The 13,422-nt window shown below is 37.4% G+C and overlaps 1 protein-coding gene across 6 annotated transcripts in view; it reads right to left on the bottom strand.

The window, feature by feature from the left end:
* ATG5 (autophagy related 5) overlaps nucleotides 1-13,422 on the bottom strand; it is a 73,756-nt gene that overhangs the window by 37,785 nt on the left and 22,549 nt on the right. For 4 of the 6 annotated variants that reach the window (XM_069011046.1, XM_069011048.1, XM_069011049.1 and 1 more), the window contains one exon: nucleotides 4,447-4,541. The exons of the other annotated variants lie outside the window; for them this stretch is intronic. In XM_069011046.1, coding sequence (XP_068867147.1) covers nucleotides 4,447-4,541 — 95 coding nt within the window. The remainder of the gene's footprint in view (nucleotides 1-4,446; nucleotides 4,542-13,422) is intronic. 6 annotated transcript variants of the gene reach the window in all.

Genomic DNA, 13,422 nt, shown 5'->3' with positions numbered 1-13,422 from the left:
CAGCACTTACATTTTCTAGTTCTTTTGCTTGACAAGTTATTGCATTGCAACTTCTTTCATAACACTTTTCAGATCTGAAGTTTCAAGTAGCAGCTAACTTCACCTGTATTCCACCAGTGCTTGAAGCACTTTTGGTTTAATATCCTATAAATATAAGCTTTACTTTTGCCCTTTTTGTCTCCCCAACGTCAATATTAATCTTGAGGATTATCAAAATATCAGCTAGCGTTTGAAAATATGACTAAAAACCTACTTCAGTACTGATAAGAAAGTCTCATGACAAAAGGCTTAAAGAGTTCAATTGATTCAGCTTACCAAAGAAAGCTCCTGATATGAATCCATAAGTGAACTTGGGAGGTCAGAAAGTCACATGACTTTAACGTGGGGTAAGGCAAAACAATCTATAAACTGAAGTCAGACAAATTCAGACTTGAAATGTAATGGAGATTTTTCAACAATAACAACAAAAAAAATTCATAATTACTAGCACAAGAGGGCAGATTTACTATTACTTGAAAACTTTACAGGTAGACACAGTATCTTTCCAAACAATCTGTTTTCATCAGTTTTTTTAATAGTTGTCATAACATGGGCCAAACTGTGCTGTTGATTTGCATACTTGTAATGGGTTTTGCAATTGCTTATCCGAACTCTGCCAATTAAATGTGGAAATATGGATAAAACAGTCTCCAATTGCTTGGAAGTGGCCACGCTTGAGCTTCTGATTCATTTATTGAGACAGATATTAATAATGTCTTAAAATGTTTCATTTCCCACTCCCACCTTGCTACTTTTAGAGGACAGGTCATGGTAAATATTTATGTCTACTTAGACATCTCAATACTGAAGCTTTGACATAAAGAGCAAAGTGTTGAATTTAACTGATATATTATTAAATATGGAGATTTTCCCTCATGTTACAAAGGAAGATAAACATTCTAACAATTTGTGACTGTTCAACTTAATCTCAACATTTTAAGGGACTTATGATAGGAAACCTGTTCAAAGTTAAGGCCTACTATGTAATTAAGCAATAAAATGAATAAGCTGATCAAAACCCTTACAAAATAGAAGCAAAGGAAATGCTCATTCCAGTATCAAATGAAGGAAGAAGCAAACAATTGCAGATCATCCCTTTTTGGGCCAGCAAACACACAACAGCCAGCCTGCCTCAATCAATTGTGACTCTAGAAAAACTGAGGAGAACTTGTCATGAGGAGTTTTTGTCCATTTTTTTCCCAATACTTTTGTAATTTTAATCTCAAGAATGAAATACAGTATGCCTCTTTAAATCCCATACACTCACAGGGCAGAGTCCAGAGAAAAGCAAGATGAAGTGAGCATGACATGGGGAGAGAGCAAGACACCAAAACTGGGGGATGAGTGCAAATTAAGTCCACAACAACTGAGACTCAAGAGTGTTCCCACAGCACGCAGCAGTTCATCAGAGCAGTCTCTGTTAGCACATAGAGACTCCTCTCCTGACTAATATGCCCTGTCACAGTGCCTGGAGCCAAAGACTGATGAAAACTTCCGGCCATCTATCAGCCAGTTTGTTCAATTAGACTGTGAAACGTCAGCTGGTCTTATAAACACAGGGGGAAATTCCACAAGCCAAACTAGCTCTAGTACTGGACATAAAAAGCAACACTTGAATTCAGAATATACTCAAAATGTTACTATTATTTTCTCTCCCGCCATTAAAGAACAAGTGCAAAAAGCACTCTATTCTACAGCACTGTCAGATAAAAAGGCAAAAAAGGTTTTGTGCACCTGCCAGCTGAAGACAAAGCAGCTTACAGCTCTGAAGTGATGAAGTGGGGAACTTCTTTTTTGATACATTGAAGTAAAAGTATCACAAAAATGTAATCACTATTTTTAAACTGTCTCTGGTAGAAGAAGTTTCCACCTATGTCAAAGGTTTATCTGGTTCAAGTTCCAGATGACACAGCTAACTGAATATGACAGCTGGCAGTAAAATCTCCAAGATTTCTTACCTAACTTTAAAAATTGCAAATGACTTGATCCTTAATGATTCTCAACCTTTCTTTTATATCATCTACTAGAGATGCCAGGATGCTGGTCCAATCTTAGCTGCTATTCTTAAAAGAAGAGCTGCTGGACAAGGGTTTTTAAAATTACCCACGGTTAGTTTAGTTCTGACTTACCCAAGTACGATGTTCATATTTTTGCCATTTCTTTCACCCACACACTCCATCAGATTTGGTCACCACAGGAGGTGTGATTCATATTACTCTTTAGAAATGTATTTTAATAGACAAACTTTACAACTGAAAGAGTTTTTTAGTTTTTAAAATAATTAATTCTTCAGTGCAAAAAAAAAAAAAATCTATCGGATCACTTTATTGAATGCATTTTTCCTGCAGCAACTTTGCCAATTCACATTTAGTTGCTGCTAAGACTGTTTCTTCTTATGTGATATCATAATCTAGTACATTTCTTTGAAGGAAAACAAATTCATCCACCTTGTATTGCCAAAAAAAAAATGTAGACAGCTCCCTTCACAGAATTTCCTTCTAATAATTTGGGGCAATAGAAGATAAGGAGAGGACAAGGAGGAGCTCTCCCCACTGAAGGCAATGCATCATCATTTCCTGTCATCCACCAGTGTATCATTAAGTATCTGTAAGAACACTATGTGAAGACACACAGGGAATAAATATCCACTGCAGCACAAACTCAGGTTATATCATTAGAATGCCATGCTTTACCAGCACTAATGGAAATTAAATGCATTCAGGGTGGTGGTTAAATACATTGGAAGAGCACTTTAGAATCAGTTATTTTTCCATATGCAACTTTGTCACTAAGTACTATAAAATTATGTTAAAACTACAGGAATTAGCTACTTGTTTGGAATTAAATTATAATCTCACCCTTCCTTAGGCTTTCTGAAAATTCCTTTAAACACATAGAGCAGTAATCAGTACACACACTAAAAAACCAAACAAAAAAGCTAGAGATATCTGCATCCACTTTTAAAGAAAGACTGGAAATGTTTAGAAATTGTAAGAGCAGCATTACTGAAAATAGTATAAACCCACCTTCTCAAAAGTTGTCTCAGGAACATCTTTATTTATGTTTGGTCTTCAATCCTTAGTTAGATATTTGGGGGTTAAACTATAGCAAGTAAGGGTTTCCAATTGAAAAGGTAATGGGAATCAAGATAAGTACTACTGGCTCAAGTGATAGATTTTACTAATTTATTTATTTATTTTTAAAAAGCTTTACTAGCTTGAAATCATGTGGTATCACAGAAATCTTCCCTCACGCCTTGAAGATCTGCAACCTATTCAGACAGCAAAACCTCTTCTTTTGCAAACCCATTTACGTGATTTCAACAAAAAAACTTTTAAAAAAGCCCACACCTATCAGGGAACAAGCAAATAACTTAGTCACCAAACAAAATGCTGTGAGTACTACTTTTCGTGATACATACTTTTTGATTCTTATACAAACCTTGCCATCTGCTGTGATCTGACAAAATAACGGACTTCCGTTCTCAATCTAAGGTTTCATTATGACAGTAAATGTCTTATATCTAACATTAAAAGCTACTCCAGTCCCACTGCAAGACTGTATAGGTTCCTATGGTCATTATAACCTGTTACAAAGTAGTATCAGAATATTCACTACAATGAATAAAGGACTTTCTTTTCACAGCTATAGGCGCAAAACTTAAATACAAATAGATTAAAATATTCCAACAGAGCACAACTGTTTAATTTACAGAGAGGCTACACAAATTTTTGTATAAGCTTTTAACCATACATTATTCCAAACTTCATTGGGACCTTAATACTGTAAAAACTAAGGAGATGTCGAGAAATTGTAAGGATTCCAAGGAATATGTCTCCAAACAAAATGCTGAGAAAAATAAAGTGCTGGTGTATTAAAACAGGAAAATAAACCCCACATTCAAAGCTAGTTTTGGATTGTAAGTATACAATTAGAAGACAAAGGTAAGAACTAGATGCAAGACCTATGCCATTACTTCCACCTTAAAATGCCTACAAGAAAAGAAGCCCATACAGCGGCTGAGGGAAAAGTGTTGCTCCTGAGGTGTTTGGCTTAGACCTTTCACATGGCATTTTGCATCTAAAGCACTCTTCATAGTTACTAGTTATTTTTAATAGCAGAATTAGGTTGTTGGATTGTTTTTTTAAAAACAACAGGCAAACATCATCTACACCAGCCATAGCATGTTCTTCAGTATTGCACACTTGCAACATAATGAATGTTAGTTACCTATTAGAATAAATACAGTCTATTTTGTTTGCTAATCCATACGACTCAAGGGTCCAGCAAAGATGAGCATGCAAAGTTTTGCCATAATATTAGAAAAGGAAACATATAACTCTGAAAACAGATTACAGTATATGACACCTCAGTGGAACAGTTTGGTTTTACTTTGTTGTCTCCTACCTGATAAATTCTAAATGGGATGTATCGAAATCCATTATCTTCTGGAGGATACTCCATGAGTTTTCGATTTATTGCCCAAAACTGCTCAAATTTATCTGTGAAGGTAAAATTAGACTTTGTCAGTATCAAGAATATATTTTTTTTCAGCCTAAAGGGGTAAATGAGACACAATTGCAACAACATGCAAACTTTTCTTACATAAGTTTAAGCTGCATGAATTTATTTTTCCCACACATCTCTTCCCTATTTAGCCTGAAGCCAAAGGTAGGTCATCTGCATTCTCCTACAAAAACAGTGATGTGGTGATTTATTGAACTGAAAAAGAAAGCAACTTTAACTCATATTTTATCTCCCACTGTTAAGGAAATATTGGGCTATAAATTATAGATTGCATTACCTCAACTAACAGTGCCTGTTTCTCCACTCCCTGCTGTTACTGGTCCATACTGTCTCATAGTCTGCTAAAAACATCTAATTGTTCTTAGCTATAAATGAACAATGGGTGTAAAGTACAGAGAAACTTAAGCAGGAGAAATACTTTTTGAGTGGTTTACATTTGGATATATAGATCTTAAAATAATCTGCAACAATGCATGACAGGATCAGAAAATACACTGCCAGATTTATGACACAACTTGAAAATAAAAGTTTATGCTTGAAACATATTTTTGTTATTATCCAAATAACTAGAGTTAGTACAGTAGCCTGCACACCATTTCATGCTGTTCAGACATTACAATAACTGAATAGTTTATTACATTTAAAATGTATTAAGGACAGCACAGGTCTAAGAGTAATAAAGGCTTTTATACATGCAAATCAATTATTCAAATGAAGCAAATAACTAACATCAGAAGTGATAGAAAGGAATACAAAGAGCTGAGATGAATAAAGCTGATGCTAGCCTCACTGGAGAAGGCAGCTTTAGAAGGGGAAGAGCAAGGGATCAATTTCCCTATAGGCCCTAACTCTCCAAGACACCAAGCACAGTGGATGTTTCCATAGAAGGAACACACAGTCTCCAATTTTCCCTCCTTGGCACAATGTTCAGCCAAGTCTTAAGAAGCTGGGCTCTTACAGAATATACCCATTACAGAATTCAGCCCCACTGAAGCAAGGTAAAATTCAGAAATGTATTCACAGGACAAAGGTTCTTCCTGCTTCCAAAAGTACTGATTACACTTAAAGCAATTGCAGAAAACAAGTTTGAGATTTGCTTCCCTCCAGCATACAACACAGGTGCCTGTCAGTGCACTAAAAGGCACAGGTTAGTATATATTGCAGGGTTTATAATACATTGCTTTTCCTGACTGAATGCAACACAAGGCAGGAATTTCCAAGAAATTGTGAACAAGCTCCTGCCAGGTATGCTGTAGGAGCATTTCCCGATACTTATCTCAGAAAGTACTTCCACACCCTTGTTTCCCGATTAGCAGCAAGTGCCTCTTGACAGGCACTTACCTGAGCTACCGTCAGCACCACCAGACAGGCACCTGCCCGGCATGAGACGCTGCCTGGATGCAGGATGTTACCCCATAGCAGGGTGCTACCCCATCATTCACTGGGCTGGGAGTGACAATGACACCCCTGGAGCAGACTGTCATCAAGCAATCCCACATTTGGGAACTCCAGTCTACAGAGTCAGAGGTTTAGCCTTAAAATGTGCAACACAAAGGATGACTGCCTCCTCCTCAGGAACTCCTTCAGAGGGAAGGTGAAGATTTAGCATGCTTCCTTTATCCTCGGAGGCAGCACTGAGAATGGCTTGCAGCTTTCACTACAGATGTGTGAACAGGCATTCCACAGTAGGCACTGATAGACTTATACTTCAATTACCACTTCTAACTCACTTGAGAAAACTGTTTTGGTGATACACAAAACAAAACAATCAAGACCTACTTAAGCTAGTGAGCTTCAGCAGACTTAAATAAGGAACCTCCATATTTGGAGATATCCTTCTTGAACAGAAGTAAAACAAACATTAACTCAATTTACTTGTTTAATGCTCATATTACAGCAAATAGGAAAATTGGGTGAACAGCTTACTGTTCTCAAAATTCACCAGAAATGAGCAACACATCTTACTGATCAGAAGAAAAAGAAATTATGAACAAATGAAAGACTTATGTCAGACGATTAAGTATATTGACCCTTGTGGCATGCATATATGGCAAACGAGAGGATCTGGATCACAAAAAAAGTTCAACAGTGGTAATGTGCAGTTAACTTGCTTCTGTTCTTCATTGCTGCTCCCTCACCTCCCACAAAACATGCTGGAAAACAGGTAATCTTATTTAAGGCAGTTAAATTAAAAAACTTATCTCTCTCAGATTATTCTCTGAACACTTAGGCAGTGCTTAAGACAATCTATTGTTCAAAGTTCTAATTGTTTCTGTAATTGTTTCCAAAATATAACAGTGATAAATCTGCAACAGTTGAATTATGAACTTGCTGCATTTTGTAATCAAGCATGCTCTGTCAATCCACCTGATATCCCAGGCATTTTAGCTAGACATAATCGAGTCAGGTATCTTAAGACAGATCTCCACTGTGTACAGCACTGTCTGAAGACCTCTAAAATTCCTCCTCACAACCTTATATTGCTGTCCTCCAAACATCTTTCCAGGGATACAGTATTTTTACTACAGGAAACAGAGTTGGGTGTAAGAGAACTAAGACAAATTTTTAAAGCAAGCAGCAGAAAAAAAGCTATCCAGTTTGCATACTGATATATACAACCTGGCAAGAGCTTTTATTAGCAGACTGGCTGACTGCCAGAATCCTAAAGCTCCAAAAGTACAAAATGCAAAAGGGACTGCTTTTCACAGAATCCTTAAGACTCAAAGCTTAAAATAAACAAACAAAACCCATAACACTGACAAATATCCCCCCCAATCTCTTTAAAAATCTAAGTGAAAGGATTCTTCCTTCTCTCATTTTTATGTATCAGTACCCCTATTTTTGCAAAGTCTCAAGGAAGCTATTAGTGCTACAATGAGCTATAAGAACTCATTAGTTTATTGGCTAGACAAGACAAAGACAGAAGGTGTTGGCCAGAAATTTAACAATCAAAACAAAACTGAGTTTTCATCAAGCCAGTAAACAAGGAAGAGTTCTCTACCTATCAGCAAAAGCACTTTACACATTTGTCTCCCTCCCTCATGAAAAGCTTATGCAGTCTGCATGACACCTAAACCACCATAACAGTCAAATCTGATTTCTTTTGTTTTTCACAGTCCATCTGTTGTTAAGAAAGTGCTTGCTTGAAGTGTTAGAGTTTCTGTATTAGCAAAAAACAGTACTCGCAAAAGGCAGATGTCCCTATCTGAATAACAATGTTTAAAGTAATGACAATAAGATTTGAACAGAAGTGAGATTAGTGACAGTATAAAAGTTTCATGACTCCACTAATCATATTTCTTAAACAAGAGATGATAATTGCTATATAACTTTGCCTAAAATGAAATTTTAAAACTTCTCCATGTATTTTATGTCAAAGTTCAGAAAGTTTACAACCAAATAATTGAGAAGAGAAACATATCAGCCAAGTCGCTTATATTTATAACTATTCATTTCTTAGAGATGCAGTCACTGAATGCCCAAATTCCAGACAGACATTAGCCTTCACTACTACAGAGATGCACAGAATCTAAGGAGAGCTTTGAAATTAATCTTTTTATGTATTTTAGAAAAGTATGAGTTGGCAAAGACAATGTCACCCATGACAATAATCTCAGTACACAAATTCATTAAGCGACAAAGTAAACTCAAACATAAATTTACAAATACAGTATGCCACATTATGCATGTAGGGTTCAGAAACCTATCAGTAAAATTACTCATGACTTTAAAGTACACATTGAAACAGCTGAAAAAACTACTGACAGAGGGAAACACCAAGACTTGTTGTTTCCTCCATTAAACCAGATTGGAGATCCTTTAGTAGTCATTGAAATTAATCCAAATTTGTATCTTGTTATATTAAAAAGTTCTTGGTAATCCCATCATACTTTATTGTTAATGGACAGCAAGTGCTGAACCTCTTACTAGTAAGCAGTGCTAACTAAGGATTAGTCCAAGCAAAGGGCTAAAAGGTTGGGTCTCTTTTGCCCCCGGGTCTCAGCCTGAAATGTTCTTCAGGCAACCACAAAAATTAGTTTCACTCATACTAGCCTCTTACAGTCATTTTCTGAAACTCAAGTGCTGTCACGCTTCAAACAACTTGAAATTTCACATCACATGGATCTTGAAGTTAGACATGTCTCCTTCACCCACATGAGGCTACAACAGGATGGATCACTTAGAGGGTAAAGGTCACTGCTCGAGTGCTCGCCATCAACATGTGCATTTCACTGCAGCATAGCTTTAAATCTGAGTACACAAACAATCTGAGCAATTATCACAGAATGGAAAAATACATCTACAAATACCTTGCAGTGAGAAAAACCCTGGTAAGAGCATATAGACAGTTAAAATGGAGTTCCCACTGCAGTATAGTAAGCAAAAGAACTAAAAAACCCCACCCTTATCTTTAACCTTATCAACAAAAGTATCATAATAGTAAGGAATTATTCTGTTTCTATATTTGATAGTGATGCAACTGCTATCAGAGACTATCAGTCTCTAGGACTGGACATATTTCAAGAAGGCTGTTGAGAGGGTTTTTAAAACAGAAGGAATTAATAGAAAAATGAGGGAAAGACTTGAAATCCAGAAAGGAAATACTAATTTCATGGCTCTTGTATTGCAGTATCTTTTTAGAAAGTCAAAGAAGTGAACAAACTGGTGCAGCCCTCAGAGTAGCACATACACACAATTTTGTCTGGACTATTCATGGTTTTGTCTTAAAACTAATTTTTAACAGAAATTAAAAAGAAAGCTTGGAATTAAATTGTATCTGTAGCTCTATACAAGCCATACCAACTCACAGCTTTCATACAACTATGTCCAATATCGAAGTTTAAAAAACACAAAACTTGCCCATTCTCAGTGGTTCACCACTGTCTAACAACCATATGAACCATAGAAGTACTTGGGCAGAATCACACACAGCACTAAGAGACCAAAGACTGACATACAAGAACTGATGTACAAGAACCACATTAGTTTGGAAGTGCCTTTGGAGGTCAAGCTTTGGAATAATAGCTCCTCACCCTGCCCCAAAAGAGCTGCCTATACAAAGTTAAACGAGCTTGCTCAAGGCCTTGCCCAGTGAAGATTGATTGTCTCCATGGGTTTCCACTCAACCACTTTCACTCCCCCAGCCCATCCCATCCCACCCCACCCTGCCTTCCCAGTGTCCTATCAGACTTTCTCCTGCTGTAACTAGTAACTGTTTTTTCTTTTGTAATTGCCTAGCTTCACTGCCAGTGGAGACAAGAGTGAGAGAAGTCTGATTCCATCTGCCCTAGAGACCTTCCTTTCAGGTAGTGGAAAGCTGGTATTAAATCAACCTTCAGCTTCCTCATCTTCAGGCTGAACAAGGCAGTTCCCCCACTCTCTAACACAGCATATGCTCCAGCCCCTAATAATTTTACCAGCATTCTGCTGGATTCTCTTCTGTTTGCCCACATTTCTTTTGGCCTGGGGTCCCAAGAGGATGCAGCATTCCCGGTGCAGCTTTACAAGTGCTGAGCCAAGAGGGGACACAGGGGCTTGAGTAGCTCCCCACTTAATCTTTATTTATGCAACACCACACAACAGGCTTTCAAATCAGTTTCTTGTTCACCATTACCCACTTCCAGAAAGCTGCTTCCCATTCAGTTCCTAGACTGCGATGACGTATGGGCTTCTTCCTGTCTCTGGTGCAGGACTTGTCTCTCAGGGAGGGTCCAGCCCATCATGATCTCTCTGAATGGCACATCTGCCCTCCAATCCACCAACTGCTCCCACCAACTTTTCCTTCTCAGTCACAGACAAACTCAGTAAGGGTTAATCTGTCACAGATATATATAATCAAACTGTAGGATACAGAGAGCTGCAGCTGAAAGTCAAGGATACAAAGTGTATTTCCTTAACATTAAAGCAAGCATATTTTCTACTGACTCATATTTTAACAAGCATTGCTTTTAACTGCTATAGCCAAAAAGAAGTCTTCTCAAAATTTAGTATAAATACTACTTCCACATTGTTCCCAGGAAGACTAAGACTCTGCATGCATGCATAGTTCTGCTCACTGCTACTTCTAATCAATTTTATAAAAAGTTAAGTTCTTGTGTGGTATGCCTCAAGCATGAGCTTTTATTGATGACAAATATTTTGAATACTTTAAAACCAATTTCTTTGCTATTCAGAAACATTATTTACAGCTGATTACTATAATTTCTCAGCTATTTAAAGACCTGTCTTTAAATTACTTAGTTCACCTAAATTCACCATTCATATTCTTGTTTTACAAAAACACTGATAATTACAACTATCAGGGACTTCAGGAAGATTCTGGTACATATCTGACTCTCAATGACTACTACAGTTAGTGACAGCCTTTTTGAGAGCACAGCTTGAGGTACTGGTATGGCATCATTAAGATATTTACTTTTCCATTTTGCACATTGCCACAGTTAAAATATTCTTGCTATTAAACACTTAGTTCACTTGGGCATTTTGAAAGATTATGGTATATAATACAAATCCATCACTGAAGAAGGAACACAAGTTTACTGAACTTTTCAGGCTATCTTCATATATGAGTCACTATCAGATATGGAGAGACAGGACCTTAGAACAGTTTTGAGTTAATGTAGCAGAAGCCACAGAAATACGTGAAAATATTCTTCATGTCACAGATAGCAAAGTAACAATATTCAACATAAGAGGACATTTTGAAAACTGTACAAGAAAGCAGCATGTCATTCTTCAGATTATCTATCAGATCAAAAAGGCATTTTCCCCATTTTCTTAGAGTATACACAAGGGAGCCATATCTTACCAACATTCTTTTCACTTATTAAACGTACTCACAAACCAGAAGTTTCACTTTAAGTACACTGTTTCCTTAACAGCACCTCCCTTCATTTCTAGGTCACCAGTTTACCTGGAAAAGGTTTAGGCAAAGAAAGTCATCAAGATGGACTACTTCCTTTTTTTTATTCAAATATAAAAATTCATACATCCTACAAAATTTAAGCTTTCTCTATAGTCAAAAAGCAGATGATTTCAGGAAGTACTGTCACTTAAACTAAAAAGAAAGCTCTGATGACCAACAAGTATAATCCATTTTTGAAACATATAATCCACAGGTTGTATAGGAATTAAGCAGCAGGACTTCTTACAGACTTTCCTGAGTAAGTCAAAGGGAAAAGGACTCCTGACAATTTTATCCATCCTCCAGCTCTCTGTTGCATGTCTAGGATAGCCTTGGAATTTTGATTTCTTCATCTCTAATTATGCTTTCTACATATACATGAAAACAGAGCAGAATAACACCATATAACTTTCTAACCCACTTTGCTTTCCTTGTACTATGCTTTTTCTAAAATAAAGCTTTTCTTAAAAGTTAAGGAACCTTTATATTAATGCATATTAATAAATTCAAGACTTTACTAGCAGAAGGTAACTTAGATACATTTCAAATTGAAAAACAAGAAACCCTCAACAACTAAAGAAAGTTAAATTTAAAAGTGAAGTCCGTTTTTTAGAGACAGTTTACTCTAAATTTTAGTTAGACCATACTCATCTTTCAGGAAATGACTTATTTTGAGAGCGAGGGGAGGAAGAAAAGCAGAAGGCAGCAAAAAGAGACCTCGAAGTTTGCTCCTTCATAGCGTAATGGTTTTTATTAGGCACATGGACGTCTAACACAAGATGGTGAAAATGCTAGAAACACTAGCTCTGTCTACCTATCTCTAAGCAACCTCCTCTCATGGCAGAGACTTCAGTAGGATTGTGCATTCTGTGTTACCTTTTGCTTTCCCTCCTTCTCTGCCTTCATACAGTTCATGCTCTCCTTTGGGACCAACTAATTCTCACTGGCCTCAGACAGAGCAGACCTGCTCTGCCCTCTTGTTTGAGAGCAGAGAAGAGAAAGCCAACGGGGAATGCAGGCTGCAGCAAAGGGAAGCTATTCAAGTAGACACCAGGCCAGCACAGAGGAGTAACAAAGTCAAAAGCAGTTTCAGGGGGATGGCAGTTTAGCCTCACAATACTGTGCCCATGCAAGTGGAGCATTGGCTTAGTCATTTGTGCAGAAAGGGTAACAATCCCATAAACACTGCAGAACTAACAGTGAGGTCTAGGTCACAATCCATTACCAGAAAAACCACCACAACTAACCAAACCCCAAACAAAACCCACCGCCATGGAAGAAAAACCAAAAGCATCCCCAGGAAGGCCTGCTCTGATGCAGCTGACTCATTCTGCAGGTCCAGCCTGCCCAAAGCCAGACCCTGCTCAACACCAAACCAGCTGACTTTGTGCAGGGCTGACTTTGTGCAGGGCTGTCTAAATCACATTCCCTCAGTTCCATGGTATCAGCAGCACTGATGTTTGGGGTGTGCCGTGCTATCTTAACTCCAGAATAAGCAGATACTGACACTAATTATAAGGCAACATGTTGCATTTTGGGAAATTTTAACTAACAGCCCAGGGAGGTAAGGATTGGGTTTTTTACATCTCTTTTAACCAATACCCTTGTTTTCAAAGCTCAAAGGAATTATTTAATCTTTCTTCAAGTTAACCAAACCTCCACAGATTGAACATGGAAAGAACTCCCCATGTTGATAGCAATACACAGAAGAAGCAAACAAGGTAGCTTTGTGATTTAAAAACTAACAGCTTTTTTGTTCATTCTCCTGATAAACTACAGAAGATTTTCTAAGCAAATTTTAAATTACAAGCTGAGATCATAGAGATTTGCGCAGCTACTGAAGCATGCTCATCATGAGCTAAGGAACAGCATTGCTTCCACCAGCTCTCTATGAAGAGGAGAAACACACCTATCAAACCTGAGTGGGTCAGGTGTACACACCACAAGAAAAG

Source organism: Aphelocoma coerulescens, chromosome 3, assembly GCF_041296385.1.
Source record: "Aphelocoma coerulescens isolate FSJ_1873_10779 chromosome 3, UR_Acoe_1.0, whole genome shotgun sequence".
Taxonomy (NCBI): domain Eukaryota; kingdom Metazoa; phylum Chordata; class Aves; order Passeriformes; family Corvidae; genus Aphelocoma; species Aphelocoma coerulescens.
This window is presented reverse-complemented; position numbering and strand designations above follow the sequence as displayed.